The sequence below is a fragment of the Babylonia areolata genome, chromosome 13, assembly GCF_041734735.1.
Source record: "Babylonia areolata isolate BAREFJ2019XMU chromosome 13, ASM4173473v1, whole genome shotgun sequence".
Lineage (NCBI taxonomy): Eukaryota > Metazoa > Mollusca > Gastropoda > Neogastropoda > Buccinidae > Babylonia > Babylonia areolata.
In genome coordinates, this window is record NC_134888.1 from 4,085,585 (window position 1) to 4,101,237 (window position 15,653).

The 15,653-nt window shown below is 41.4% G+C and overlaps 1 protein-coding gene across 1 annotated transcript in view; it reads right to left on the bottom strand.

The window, feature by feature from the left end:
* Window positions 1–9,129: 9,129 nt before the first annotated feature.
* LOC143289319 (uncharacterized) overlaps window positions 9,130–15,653 on the bottom strand; it is a 27,430-nt gene continuing 20,906 nt past the window's right edge. The window contains exon 2 of the mRNA XM_076598319.1: window positions 9,130–9,239. Within this exon, the coding sequence (XP_076454434.1) occupies window positions 9,130–9,239 (110 nt within the window). The remainder of the gene's footprint in view (window positions 9,240–15,653) is intronic.

Here is a 15,653-nt window from a genome sequence, read left to right on the forward strand (position 1 = left end):
TTTATTTTGTTTTCGAGGGCTGGATGAAAAAAAGCATGTATGCTTAATCTATTACCCTCAGAAAATAAAAATTATTAATACATTCATACATTCATTCATTCTCTCTCTCTCTCTCTCTCTCTCTGTGTGTGTGTGTGTGTGTGTGTGTGTGTGTGTGTGTGTGTGTTCATAATGTGCTTGTGATCCTTAATTGCTAGTGTCCCTCAACCCAGTATTTTCAAAAAGAAAAAAAAAGAGAGAGAAGACAACACACACACACACACACACACACACACACACACACACACACACACAGAGAGAGATGTGTAATGCGTTATTATTGCCTTTGACAATGATTCTTTACTACAGTGTTAAATTCTCCCGATTATTAGGGGGATGGGTTGGGGTGTGTGTGTGTGTGTGTGTGCTCCGGATTCAGATAGAATCCTGAACGATTTCTGTGTGTGTGTGTGTCTGCGTCTGTGTCTGTCTGTTTCTCTGTATGTGTCTAGACACCAAACAATTACCTGAGAGACAGCGTTTGTAAGAAACAAAACAGGGCGGGCATAAAAAGAACACTCGAGTCAGGGAGCTGACACCAGGTGTGAACAACAGACCACGCCTTGAGGCTTCAGTCCGACCCGCGCGCGTCGTCTGTGTGTGAACGAACGGCTGCCGTTCACATGCTGTGAAACCCCGGGGACACAGCTGGACACAGTAGGGTGTGTGTGTGTGTGTGTGTGTGTGTGTGTGTGTGTGTGCTAACATGTCAGTAGAGACAAACCACCCAGCAGAGCAAGAACGTGTGAACGAACTCTTTTCAACAGAAAAAAAAAGACGCAGAAGACAAAAATAGACCGCAGAGTCTTCTCATGTCATCGACGCGCGACCTATCCCGGCCTACAGGGAGGAGGGGGTAGGGTGTGTGTGTGTGTGGGGGGGGTTATCTCACTACCTGAAGACAACAATAGACCGCAGAGTCTTCTCAAATCATTGACAGCGACCTATCCCGGCCTACGGGGGGGGGGGGGGGGGGGGGGGGGGGGGGGGGTGTTATCTCACTACCTGGATAACAATACGCTGGACTTCACTGGCCCACACAATGCTCGCTGATTGTGACCGGCTGTGCCGTTAAAACTGGGTCAGTGTTCTATTGCAAGGAGGAAGGTGATAGAGTGGTTAAGACGCTCAGTTGTCTGTATAGAGAGACCGTGAGGGTGTGGGTTCGAATCTTGCTCTCGCCCCTTTCTTCCAAGTTTGACTGGAGAAAATCAAACTGAGCGTCCAGTCTTTCGGATGAGACGATAAACCGAGGTCCCCGTGTGCAGCACGCACTTGGCGCAGTGGAAAAGAACCCATGGCAACAAAAGTGTTGTTCTGTGGCAAAAATGTGTAAAAAGAAATCCACTCTGATAGGTAAACAAATATATAAGCATGCAGTCAAGGCCTGACAAGCGCGTTGGGTTATGCCGCTACTGGTCAGGCTGCTGCTAATCAGGTGTGGTGTAGCGCATATATGGATTTGTCCGAACCCAGTAACGCCTCCTTGAGAAAGTGAAACTGAATCTGAAACTGAAAACGGGTCAGTCTGGGGAGAGCTACGCCGTAAGCATTGCACAGATTTGATTGGCTCGCGATAGAACCCTATGGTTTTAATCCGCAAGTAGTAGTAGAAGAAGTGTCAGTTTGTTTGGGTCTTTCCCTTCCATCTCTGACAAGACAGTGGTGTTGGTGAATTCTACGCCTCGAATCTGACGTGAGGGTGACCTCAAATTGAGTTTGTTTCGTCTCACATTCATCTGTGTGTGTGTGTGTGTGTGTGTGTGTGTGTGTGTTTGTGTGTGTGCCGTGGAAGCTGCGATACGTAGACTAGAAATGAGTGTGTGGAGGAGGGGGGTAGAGGAGGTGCAGGGTAATGTGGTGTGTGTGTGTGTGTGTGTGTGTGTGTTGGAGCTCATGTACGTTTATATGTATTTAACTGTGCTTTCATATCTGTGAAACTGCATGTTTGGTGCATATCTGTAATGCATGTGTGGGTGTATGTGTGAATGTGTGTCTTCATGTTTTACATTTATTTGCTTATTTATCATCATGGTTATCTTTTTTTTTTAAATTATTATTATTATTACTACTACCTTTTTTATATTATAATTATTATTTATTTATTTATTCATATAAGCTTATCTATTATTTATTCACCTTTTTTTTTCTCTGAAGGCCTGACTAAGCGCGTTGGGTTACGCTGCTGGTCTGGCATCTGCTTGGCAGATTTGGTGTAGCGTATATGGATTTGTCCAAACGCAGTGACGCCTCCTTGAGCTACTGAAACTGAAACTGAAACTCACATTCGATCGGGTTTACGACGGGCGCAATAGCCGAGTGGTTAAAGCGTTGGACTGTCAATCTGAGGGTCCCGGGTTCGAATCACGGTGACGGCGCCTGGTGGGTAAAGGGTGGAGATTTTTACGATCTCCCAGGTCAACATATGTGGTGCAGACCTGTTAGTGCCTGAACCGCCTTCGTGTGTATATGCAAGCAGAAGATCAAATACGCACGTTAAAGATCCTGTAATCCATGTCGGCGTTCGGTGGGTTATGGAAACAAGAACATACCCAGCATGCACACCCCTGAAAACGGAGTATGGCTGCCTACATGGCGGGGTAAAAACGGTCATACACGTAAAAGCCCACTCGTGTACATACGAGTGAACGCAGAAGAAGAAGAAGAAGATCGGGTTTACAAGAGTGGACAGGGAGACCATCGTCACAGGTGTTGTGTGCTGCATGCTAGCTGTTCCACTCTTTTTTTTTGTTTCGTCGTCTCCATCTTTCTCAAGGATGCTGCGAAGTCATGGCTGGATATTGTCAAAGTCTCACCGGAAAAATAAAGGTAAGAAAATTGTTTTTAATTTTCCGATGTGTTAGTAGCTTCTGTGTTTTAGATTGCCCGTTGTTGTTGTTATTGTCGTTAAAAAAAAAGAAAAAAGAAGTAAGATTTTAAACTTATCGATGTAGTTTTAGCTTGTGTAAACCCTTTAGAATGCCTATTGTTATTATTGTTGTTGCGATAGTTATAAGTGCTGAGATATGTTGGTATAAATTCAAATATTCTTCAAAGTTATTATCAATGTTGTATCGAGTCCGTGCTCACAGTTTCATTTATGTGCTGGTATGGAAGTTTGGGAGTGAGGAGTAAGCGTGTTTTGAACGATGTCATGAGTGTATGCAGTAAAATTGTGGGAGTGAAACAAGCTAGTATGCATGATAGGTTGTACCTTGTTCTAGTTGTGGTGTGTGTGTGTGTGTGTGTGTGTGTTTACTGAGCTTAAAACGTGACAATTGGTTATAATGAATGTGCAATATGTAGGAAGAATAATGTGCAATATGCAGGATGAATGTACAATGGAATATGTCTAATGCTAACGTCCATATTCTAAATATATTTCTGTTAATAATTACGATGTAATAATTCATTGCAATGTTTTCAAAAGCGAATATGTGAAATGCTTTTATTTGAGAACATATGTTTATTACTCTTGTTTAATCAAGTAATCCGCGTGTGTGGGGTGGGTGGGGGGTGGGTGGGTGCAGGTGTGTGCTGATTATCTGGTTGCGGTTTTCCGCAATTTATCTTTATTCTTATCTTATCTGTCTATTATAATCAGTGTGCAGTATAGTAGGCTATGTTTATAATTATATTCATATAATGTTTCTTAATTCTTTCAGTTTTTACATTAAGAATATTAGTTATTACCTGCAGTGTGTGGATGTATGTATGAAACGGTGTATGTGATATTTTTTTTACATTTGTATCTTCGTAATATTCGTAAAAGCTGTTGTTGACTTTTACAGTTATGGCTCCCATGTTGTTAACTTGTCTATGTTGTGATAATGCACCTGACCAAATTTCTCCAGTTGGAGATAATAAAGTTATTCTTATCTTATCTTATAAGTGGAACAGCAGGCCTAAATGTTTCATTTTTCAGTTTGCCTTAAGGAATGATCTATTAATACAAAACGATTCTAAAATCCGTTAAGTATCAGTATAAGTATCAGTATCAGTAGCTCAAGGAGGCGTCACTGCGTTCGGGCAAATCCATACACACTACACCACATCTGCTAAGCAGATCCCTACCAGCACCGTAACCCAACGCGCTTAGTCAGGCCTGGAGAAAAAAAAGAATGTATGATTAAACAAATAAAGAAGAAATGAATATATAGATTTTAAAAAAAAAAAGAAGATACAATAATATAAATAAGTGAATGAATAGATGATTTAAAAAAATGATGATGGTAATAATAATAATAATAATAATAATGATAAGGAGAACGATAAAAGAAAAAAACAATAATGATAATAAATAATATCCATTAAAAATATCGTAGTGCTTCTTGGAAACAACAACAACAACACACACACACACACACAACGCAACAACACACCTTAACACACACAACACACACACACACAACACACGCACACACAACACACCTCAAACACAGACAGACACACACACAGCTCGCCAAAAACATGGCAGCCCCAAACGACGGCAGCGAACGTGTAGTGATAAACGGTCCACGAGTCCTTCACTTGCACGGAGGGATGTGTGTATTAGGGGGAGTTTCAGTTGTATTAGGGGAAAGGATAGGATCTGGGCGACGTTTTAAGATAAAGTTTCAGTTTCAATGTGTTGTCATAGCGTGTGTGGGTGGGCTGATCCATTGGGGCAACATCCACATCGGCTGCTGACACAGACACACACAGACACAGACACAGATAAACACACACACACACACACACAGACACAGATACACACACACACAGACACACAGAGATATATATACACACACAGAGATACACAGATATACACACACACACACAGACACACATACACAGATACACACACACACACAGACACACATACACAGATACACATAGACACAGACACACATACACAGATACACACACACACACAGAGTTACACACACACACACACACACACAGATACACACACACACACAGATACACACACACACAGAGCCACACATACACACACACACACACAGAGATACACACACACACACACACACACAGACAGACACACACACACAGAGTTACACACACACACAGTGCACACACACACACACAGACACAGATACACACACACAGACACATACACAGGCACACACACACAGATACACACACAGAGAGAGATATATACACACACACAGAGATACACACACACACACACACAGAAAGAACCGGAGACTGTGTAGTCGATTAACGTACAGCGTCTCACTCACATTCCATGTCGAACGCTATTTGTAAAACCAACCAACCAACCAACCAAACACCTACCCGCTTCCGCGCCCCCTACTTGCTCCCCCCCCCCCCCCCCCCCCCACACACACACACACCCATTCCCCTCCCGCTATCCCTTCTCTCCTCACACACAAAAAGGGGCTGTCGTTGGAGGTGGGGAGGTTTGGGGGAGGGGAGGGGGGGGGGAGTGTGGGGTGCAAAATATGCTGGCGAATAAAAGGAGGGTGAAACCAACCAACCAAACACCTTGTTCCCCTCCACCCATCCCCCCCTCTCGCTAACCCCTTCTCTCACTCTCTCTTCACACACAAAAAGGGGCGGCTGTGGTTGGAGGCGGGGAGGGTTGGGGGGTAGGGGGGGTGGGGAGTAGGGGGGGGGTTAGGGGCGGGAGTGTGGAATGCAAAATATGCTGGCGAACGGGTCGTTAGAATAAAAGGGGGGGTGGGGGGGGGGGGGGATATCGATGTAGAAAAAAAAATCTTACGGGGGAAAAAAACAAACAACAACAACAACCAAACAACCCCTCCCCCCCCTCCAAAGCAACAACAACAATCAAGCAAATAAACTCTCTCTCTCTCTCTCTCTCTCTCTCTCTCTCTGTTGTTATGTTCGACATGTTCAAACTGGCATTAAAACAAAATGTAAATAATAATAGTATGCCAGAGCTCAGTAAGTTACGAGTAAGTTAGAAAGTCTGTTTATTCAAGATATAATCACGCGCGCACACAAATTAAAACACACACATTAACACCCCCTGCCCCCCCACCCCCACCCACCCACACACAAAAACAACAACAACACACACACACACACACACATACAAAAACCACAACCTTGTTATCAACGACTTCATCCTCAGGACCTTTCATGCGACTTACGAGATGAATACTTTGATACCTCTTTAGCACCCCTGACACAGCAATGGTTTCATGAATCGTTTGCTGATTTAAAAAAAAAAAAAAAAAAAAAAAAAAAGGGTGGCAACCGAGAAATAATTGCCGACGTGATCATGGCGGGAAAAGTAATGTCACATGACGAAGCGGATGACACGTCGTCAACAGTGGTTAGCCCCCCTGATCAAGCGTAGTGAATCCCACTAGGTGGAGCTTTTGACGGATTGCCCCTCTCCGTATTGTTTCACTTTGCTATGTTGCAGGTACTTTGCGCGCGCGCGTGTGTGTGTGTGTGTGTGTGTGTTTTACATTTATTTGCTTATTTATTTATTATCATTATCGCCTGTTGTTTTATTTTTATTGATTTATCTGTTATCATTACCTTAAAAAATGTATTCATATATATGTATTTTTAAAAATTTCTTTTCTTTACTTCTTTTATTTGTTTGTTTGATAAATTATTCATTAACTTAATGATTTTTTCCACCCTCACGGCCTGACGAAGCGCGTTGTGTTGAGCTCTTGGTCAGGCATCTGCTTTTGCAGATGTCAGTGGTGTAGCGTACGTATATTCAGGCATGAGATTCTTCCGACTATAGTCGGGACTTCCGACCCGAAAACTGACTTCAGAGGCCATTTTTGAGATTCACGTAAATCCGTTGCGAAAATCGGGGGCGGGGAGGGGGGGGGGGGTGGGGGGGGGGAGTTTGGTTCCGGATTCCCACGAAGGTTGCGCGAACGTTATCCGACCTATCGACAAGACTGAGACCCACAGCGTTTGCTAATATATGCCCGATGTTTGGATAAGCGAACCAAATGAGAATAAGTGTTCGTTGCTTCTCTGTCATCATTCAGTTTATTCGTATTCGGTCGGGATTACAAAACTTTCGCTCGTGGGCTTCACGACTTGCAAAGGTACCTGATTTTGTCGATCGTCTGCAATCATTGACATTTTAATGAGAAAACTCACAAAAGGATAAGAAGATTTTTTGCAGCAGTGATCGATAAAGGAGTGAAAAATAACTGGAACTGGGCCTGGCAAGATGAGATCGCGAAAACAGAAGTGAAGAAAAAAAAAAAAAAAAAAAAAACTTCACGGGTAGGCGACGCCATTCACAAAATGACGTCGCACAATAATAATAATCTTGATGATAGAAATAACGATAATAATAATATCATTTATTTTCAGTCTGATATCATCGTCTTAGATGAACGGACTATAAATGAATAAACGAACACACGTACAGGACTTGTATGAGATTTAGTTGTTGTCCTGTTCATCTATGACTGTGTTGTATTGTGACATGTTCCAATTAAAAAGAACAAAACAACACTGTTTTTACCAAATTGAACGAGAATCGTAAGCTCATTCATTGAGGCAATTGTATTGTGACATGTTCCAAATAAAAACAACAACTGTTTTTACCAAATTGAACGAGAATCGTAAGCTCATTCACTGAGGTTATTCTGGTTTCTTAGTGGGTTTTTTTGTTGTTTTTTTTTTTTTTTTTTTGGCTGTTGTTTCTGATATATTTTTTAATTCGTTGATAACTCACTTGTCGGTCAAATAAATGAATTACTCCATCGATGTGATGTGGATCAGTTTCAGCTCTCTCTCTCTCTCTCTCTCTCTCTCGCTTTCCCTCTCTCTCTCTTCACCCCTTAAAACGCACCATGTCTGCTTACAGACCCCCCCCCCCACCACACACACACCCTTCTCCCCCCCCCCCCCCTCCACACACACACACACTCTCCGTTTATGTTTATCTGTTCTGTTTCTTATCTCTTGAATTTTCGTTTGTTTCGATGAGTTTTTTTTTTTATTCCTCATTATTTTACTGGAAAGAAGATTGCGTGTAGATACATGTATCCGGACAGATTCTCGCTGTTGGGTTTTACCGGGGGGAAAAAAAAGTCCGAACAGTCAAGAGAAGAGACCTGAATCAGAGAACACAGTGCCGCCGAGCATCAAGACATTTATGGCACTTGACGCTGGTAAGGTGTTTTCGTCTTTCGTCTTCGGAACTGTTCGGAAGTCTGTGTTGTCTCTGGTTCCTTGGTTTTTCATTCCAACCCGCGTCATCTGGTTTGTGTTACTCCACTACAAAGGCTGCTGCCGGTGTCATAAAGTCCAGTTGACCACCACTGACCGCGGTGACTGCCACGGTCAGTTTGAGTGTCGGTTTCTCAAGGAGAAACTTCACCTGCGTTCGGACATACACCACATCTGCTAGGCAGATGCCTGACAGCAGTATAACCCAACGCGCTTAGTCAGAACTTGAGTGCATACGCATATATATATATTTGTGTATCTATCGGAGTGGATTTCTTCCAGAGGACAACACTCTCGTTGCCTCGGTTTATCGTCTCATCCGAAAGACTAGACGCTCAGTTTGATTTTCCAGTCAAAACTTTGGGCCGAGAAAGGGTGAGAGCGGGATTCGAACCCAGACCCTCCCGGGTCTAGGTCCCCGCTTCATCCTCTTTTGAAATAATGAGCGTTCAAACCATTCTGCAGCGCCGCGAGCACCTAGGCACTCGACGCTGGTGACAACGTTTCCTCTGCTGCCATGTTTACGTTTCGGAACGGTTCGGAAGTCTAGAGTTTTCCAGAAAGTTTTTTTTCCATCACAGGGAGTTGACAAATTCCTGTCCCACTCCCCCCCCCCCCCCACCCCCTATCCCCCCTAGCTTCTCTACTGCCCTGTCTACCCATCCCATGCCCAAACAATCAAGTGGAGAGGCCTAGTTTAGAGAACAAGGGGCCGCGAGCCCCGTGACATTTATGGCACTTGAGGCTGGTTGGGAGGTTTCGCTACCTGCCTTGTTTACCTTTCGGATTTGTTCCGAGGCCTCCGTCACCGCGGAGGCGTGGATTACACAACTGACGGCACGTTTACGCTTCAGACTCTCCTCATCTGGTTTGTATTACTGACTACAAAGGCCGCTGTGCCATAACGTCCAGATAGCCGCCGGTCGCGATCCCCTCTGGCCACGTGACGGGACTCTTTATCTCCTTGTCACACTCCGGTCGACAGTCATTGGCTGTGCAAGGGAAAGGACACACCCAGCCGTTCGTCACATTTCACGCCGCGCGGGCAGAGGCAAAGGGGAGAAGGAGCAGAAAGCTTTGATTGGCTAGTGAGGGAGCTCACCGATTGGCTAGTGAGGGAGCTCACCGATCGATCACGTGGTATAACGAACTGGCAAACCGCCTTGTCGCTTCCGCAGACGACAGTTTTACCGCTGGCTTGTCGCAGGACAGCAGGTAGATCTCTCGCCTGTTCAACAAAGCCCTTGTTGCTCTCAGTCAGTGAAGTCAGTGTGTCAGGAGATAACTGGATAGAACCATTTTTAAAGTATTTAACAACACGTTTCTGCAGCATCCAATGTGTCGGAACAGGAGAAAATGTCGAACCATTCTAAAGTATGTAACTCAACGCTCTGCTGCGTCGAATGTGTCGGAACGGAGTCTTGTGCCTTGATGATCTGCCGGTTGCAAAGTTTGACTATTATTATCAGTTTGTATTTTCCGATCTGCAGTTCGCATGGTTCTCGATTCTCGTAATTGTGCACTGTTTTCAACTGAGCTAGACGTCGCAGGACAATCCAATACGAACTGTAGTGCGATTGTGTTCACAGTGTCTTCGGATGCGAGGACTTCCAATGAACAAGAACGACTCACAATGCATCCGTGGATAAATGGTAATGAATGTTTCTGATATTGTTTGTGCTGTGCGTCTGTAAGTTTGTTGTATTGTGTTGTATTGTATTGAACTGTGTTGTGTCGTGGGGGCTACAATTTGTGTGTGTGTGTTGAGGATGAGGTGTATGAATATGCGTGTCTGTATCGTGAGAGCAACGGAATATTGGAACGTGCGGGTGTGCATACATGTGTGTAGGTGGTGGTGGCGGTATGTGTGTGTGTGTGCGCGCGCGCAATGTGTCTGTATATGTGTGTGTGTGCGCGCGTGTGTGTGTGCCATGGAATCTGCGACACGTTGCCTGAAAATGAGTGTGTGGGGAAGGGGTGGTGGTGGGTTTAGGGTAATTTGAGAGATGGTGTGTGTGTCGGGGCTCATGTACGTTTATGTGTTTTTGGGCCTGTGCACTTCTGCTTGTGCTTTCATATCTGAGAAGCTGCAAAGCGGATTTTTTTTTTTTCACATCTTTTTATTTTTTTGAGGACAACCCCTATGTTGCCGTGGGTTCTTTTATGCATGCGAAGTGCATGCTGCACACACGACCTCGTTTATCATCTAACCGGAATGACTAGTACTCTTCTCAAATGACTTTCTAAAAAAAAAAAAAAAAAAAAAAAAGTTTCTCTCTGAAGTATTCCAAGTTTGTCTCTGAAGTAATCTGAAACGTTCACGTTGATTTGTATATACTTGCTTATTTATCTTAAAAATAAAAAAATTCATTTGATTTATATATATTTTTCGTGAATTATTTGAAAGGCTGTCAGCGCGGTATTTTTATGTGTTGGTCAGGTATATCCTTTTTATAAAGATTTTTAGAAGCTGATGTGGTGAGCGTATAGTAATAACTGATAAATGGCACAGAACCAGCTTGGTTCGATTAAGATTAGGGTGGAGAGAGAGCAGAGAGAGAAAAATATATTGGTTGACGATTCGAAGCAAATATGTGGAGTGATGGCCTGGGGAGAGCAGCCCAAATTTCACAGAGCAATCTGTTGTGATAAAAAGAAATACAAATACAAATATGACAAGGCTTGTATTAGCCGAACTGAATTAAATGATCTGGAACTTCCCCCTTTTTCCCCCGGTTGTATGCAAGTTACACACGTGGGAATGATGATGCTTTTTAAAAATATTTTATATATATTTTTATTTTTATATTTTGACGCGAAAGCCGTTTCATTCCACACACAAGGCAGCTTGGGGAAGCTCCGCCCACATTGGCTACGTCAACACTCGCGCGCGGACTGCCAGACCCCGTGTGTGTGTGTGTGTTGGACCACGAACCTATAAATAGATTTATCTGAGTCCGTGGCCTGGACTGACTCAAGAAACAAGATGATTGGCTCGTCGCTTATAGTATTAATTTATCTTGATAAAAGGCAAATGCATTTTGGAAAATATCTTTATTGATTCAGTTTATTTGTTTATTATTTACACTTTAAAGATGTTCTTTTTCGGTATAATTTCGAAGCAGGCATTATGCATCGCGTAACTCGCCCATGGAGTTAAACGTAGTGTTGGTTCTCAAGACTCGACCAGCAATGTTGGGTATATGTACACTTCAGGCTTAAGCAATTTATTTATTTGTTTATTTATAAAATATCATTCTCTAAGCAGGTCTGGTGTAGTGTATACCTCTATGGTTCAGTCCGCCGCATATCAGTTTTTAACACCTTGAAAATGAAATCATTTATTTATCTAATTTATTTTTAGATTTGTATGAGGCTTACCCATGTGATCGATCATAAACTTATATTAAATTATATTATTTTGTTTAATTTTTTATTTCATTGTATTAGATTTCTTTCCATCTTTTTCTCCCTTTTTTTTCCCACTCCTTTTTAATGACAGATGACCGATCTCAGTCTGGTGATTTTATTTATCAAGCTATCTATATCTATTTATCTATCTATAAGCGAGTCCTTCAAACCTAGGTACCCGTTCGACCGACCACAGAGTGGTAATTACGTTGATTAATTAATCAGTGAATTAATCAGTCAGTTGATTAATTTATCTATTCGTTTGATTTATTTGTTTATTCAATCGTTTGTGTATTCTTTCTATTTTCAGTCAACAGAGGGTCTCTGATTTTATTTAATCATTTATTTCATTCGTTTATCAGTTCATTTAATCGTTTATTCCTTTATTTATTCATTCTATTTTCAGTCAACAGAAGGTTGCTGTTTGTTTTTTTCCAAACTACTTTGTTGTTGCTTTTAACTTTTTACTCTTCTATACTACAGGTAAGATTATATATAAGTTCGGTTCTTTGGGTGACTGGGATACTCCCGGTGTTGTAACAGGCCAAACCCTACCCCTGGTTAGTTTATACCCCCGGATATAAAGTAGCTTAGGCTAGGCTACCCCCCGAGGTTTTAACCTAACCATCCTAAGCGTTGTCTTCCTGGTTGAAATATACCCCCTGTGTTATATACGCTTTGCTCATCCAACCGGTGTGTATCACATTTACTGTAGTGATAATTAACAACAATGGACATTTACATAGCGCCTTCCGAAGCTCAAAGAGCTTTACGATAATTGCAACCCCCCACACGCCCCCAAATAAAGAAATACATTGATAAAGAAATACATGAATGACAAAGGAAAAAAATATATGTGGGGTGTATGAGTATAGCACAAAATTTGCTGGCGAACATGTACAAAATCTAAAGTAAATCAACTTGAATTAATTAAACCACCCAACAATTCTAAACAGAGTGCAATATACTCAAAAGTAACAACGTATCACACACACACACACGATTGCGCCCCTTCCCCTTTAGACACACACACACACGATTGCGCCCCTTTTCCCCTTACACGCGCGCACACACACACACACACACTGACACATTATTGCGCACCCTGATCCCCCCCACCCCCTCTCTCTCTCTCAGGCACACACACACACACATGATTGCGCCCCTTACCCTTTACACACACACACACACACACTGACACACATGATTGCGCACCCCGATCCCCCACCCCCCTCTCTCTCACGCACTCACACACATGATTGCGCCCCTTACCCTTTACACACACACACACTGACACACATGATAGTGCACCCCGATTCCCCCACACCCCCCTCCCTCTCTGTCAACGACATGATTGGCTGACAGACTAGGAAATATAGATCAATTTTTTGTTTTGCGCTACGTGTAAGTGTGAGCAACAAAACCGTTCTTTTTACGATAAATTAGAATAATCTGATGTAACGTTAACCATGAACGGGGGCAGGAACATGGTTATTTTCTCGGTGAATGAGAAGTCTATCGCCAGTTGATGTATGGGAGACTATCGAAGTAAAACTTTCTCTGATTTTACCAGTTTAGTTACTTCCCATTATCTCTTTACATTTATTTGCTTATTTATCTTTTTCTTTTTTTTATGTGTGTGCGCGCGCGCCTAGAGTTGACTTAATCAACATTTTGCACCTTTTAAATATTACAATTATTATTAGTAGTATTTTTATGTATCTATTATTTATTTATTTTATTTCATTCTTTTATTTTAGTTATTAAAAAAAATGTTTTTGAAAATTTAAAAAAATATTTTTTTAGAATAGTTTTTTCTTATTTAATTTTTTGGGGGTTATTTTTTCTTCATTTTATTTTATCTTATTATTATCTATTTATTTATTTTCCAAAAAAAAATTATTTTTTAATTTTATTTTTTTCAAGGCCTGACTAAGGGCGTTGGGTTGGTCAGGCATCTGCTTGGCAGATGTGGTGTAGCGTATATGGGTTTGTCCGAACGCAGTGACGCATCCTTGGGCTACTGAAACTGGGGGCGGGAAAATTATTTGATTTCTCGGTGAATAAATCTATCGCCAGTTGATGTATGGGAGACTATCGAAATAAAAATTCTCTGATTTTACCAGTCTAGTTACTTCCCTTTATCTCTTTATTTGTTTATTTATCATCTTTTGTGTGTGTGTGTCTGTGCGCGCGCGCACACAAATTTTGCGCCTTTTAGATATTATTATTATGAGTAGTAGTATTTTTATGTATTTATTTATTATTTATTTATTATTTCAAATAAAAAAAAATATTTAAAAATTATTTTTAAAAATTATTTTTTAAAAATATTTTTTTCTTACTTGATTTTTTTGGTAATTTTTTCATTTATTTTATTTTAGTTTATTGTTATGTTTTTTAGGGTTTTTTAATATTTTTTTTATATACTTGTTTCAAGGCCTGACTAAGGGCGTTCGGTTACGCTGCTGGTCGGGCATCTGCTTGGCGGATGTGGTGTAGCGCATATGGATTTCTCCGAACGCAGTGACGCCTCCTTGAGCTACTGAAACTGGAACTGCAACCGGGGGCGGGAACATTATTTAATTTCTCGGTGAATGAGAAGAGCCAGTTGATATAAGGGAGACTATCGAAATAAAACTTTCTCTGATTTTACCAGTCTAGTTACTTCCCTTGATCTCTCTCTTTACATTTATTTGCTTGTGTATGATCTCCTTTGTGTGTGTGTGTGTGTGTGTGTGTGTGTATGCGCCTAGAGTTGACTTAATATAGATTTTGCGCCTTTTGAATATTAGTAGTAGTAGTATGTATTTATCTATTATTTATTTAATTTTATTCTTTTATTTATAATTTTTTTAAAAATTTATTAAAAAAAAGTTTAAGATCTATTTATTAATTTAAAAAAAAAATGTTTTTAATTTAATTTGATTTTTTTTTCGAGGCCTGACTAAGCGCGTTGGGTTACGCTGCTGGTCAAGCATCTGCTTGGCAGATGTGGTGTAGCGTATATGGATTTGACCGAACGCAGTGACGCCTCCTTGAGCTACTGACTCTGATTCTCTCTCTCTCTTTACTTTGTTTTTCCTTTCTGTACCATTTGTATTCTTTTGCTCCATTTTTGGTCTGATTTGTACCTACCAGGTCACTGGAGCTTTGCAGCTTATGACATTAAACATTTCAGTGCTCAGTGTTCAGTGTTCTCTCTCTATGTATATATATATTTGTATATCTATATCTATATATGCATATCTATATATATCTCCACTTCTCTGACACACCCATAGGGTTACATAATCAATCAAATGCCCCTAGCAAGAAACAGACTACAGTCAACAGTAAATCTCGATAAAACCAATATTATAGTTTTCCGCAAGGGAGGTCATCTTTCGACTCGTAAAAGTGGTGCTGTGATGATAGGGAAATAAAATCAACGAATACATATGAATATTTAGGAATGTTATTCACAACAAAATTGAGCTTAATGTCTGCCTGGGATGAATCAAATAGAAAATGGAGAAAAAAAAGAGGTGTAATCCAAATGATAAAATCACGCAGGAGACTGCTTTCGACTGACGCACAGCTTTTCTGGAAACTTTTTGACATGCACATTGAACCAGCCTAACAAGACTACCAGCATCACGATTGTTTAGACAAGCATATGAGATGCTGCTGCTGCTACAAGAGGAGAAGGGCAAACAGAACTGGGTATTCCACATCAAGAAAACACTAACGGAACATGGATTCGGTCTTGTTTGGATGAGCCAAGAGGTAGAGCACGAGAGCGGCTTTGTCGGAATTTACAACAAAACTGTTACAAACAAAACTGGCACGCAGAAATAGAGAGCAATGATAGGTGTAAATGGTTCTATTTATTTAAATCAATATTTCAATCAGAGAAGTATATTCAGATCGTAACAAATAAATGGCATAAAATCTGCTTTGCGAGGCTCGGATTGACGGAGAACTCTTGGACTGCGAACACACACACGATTGCG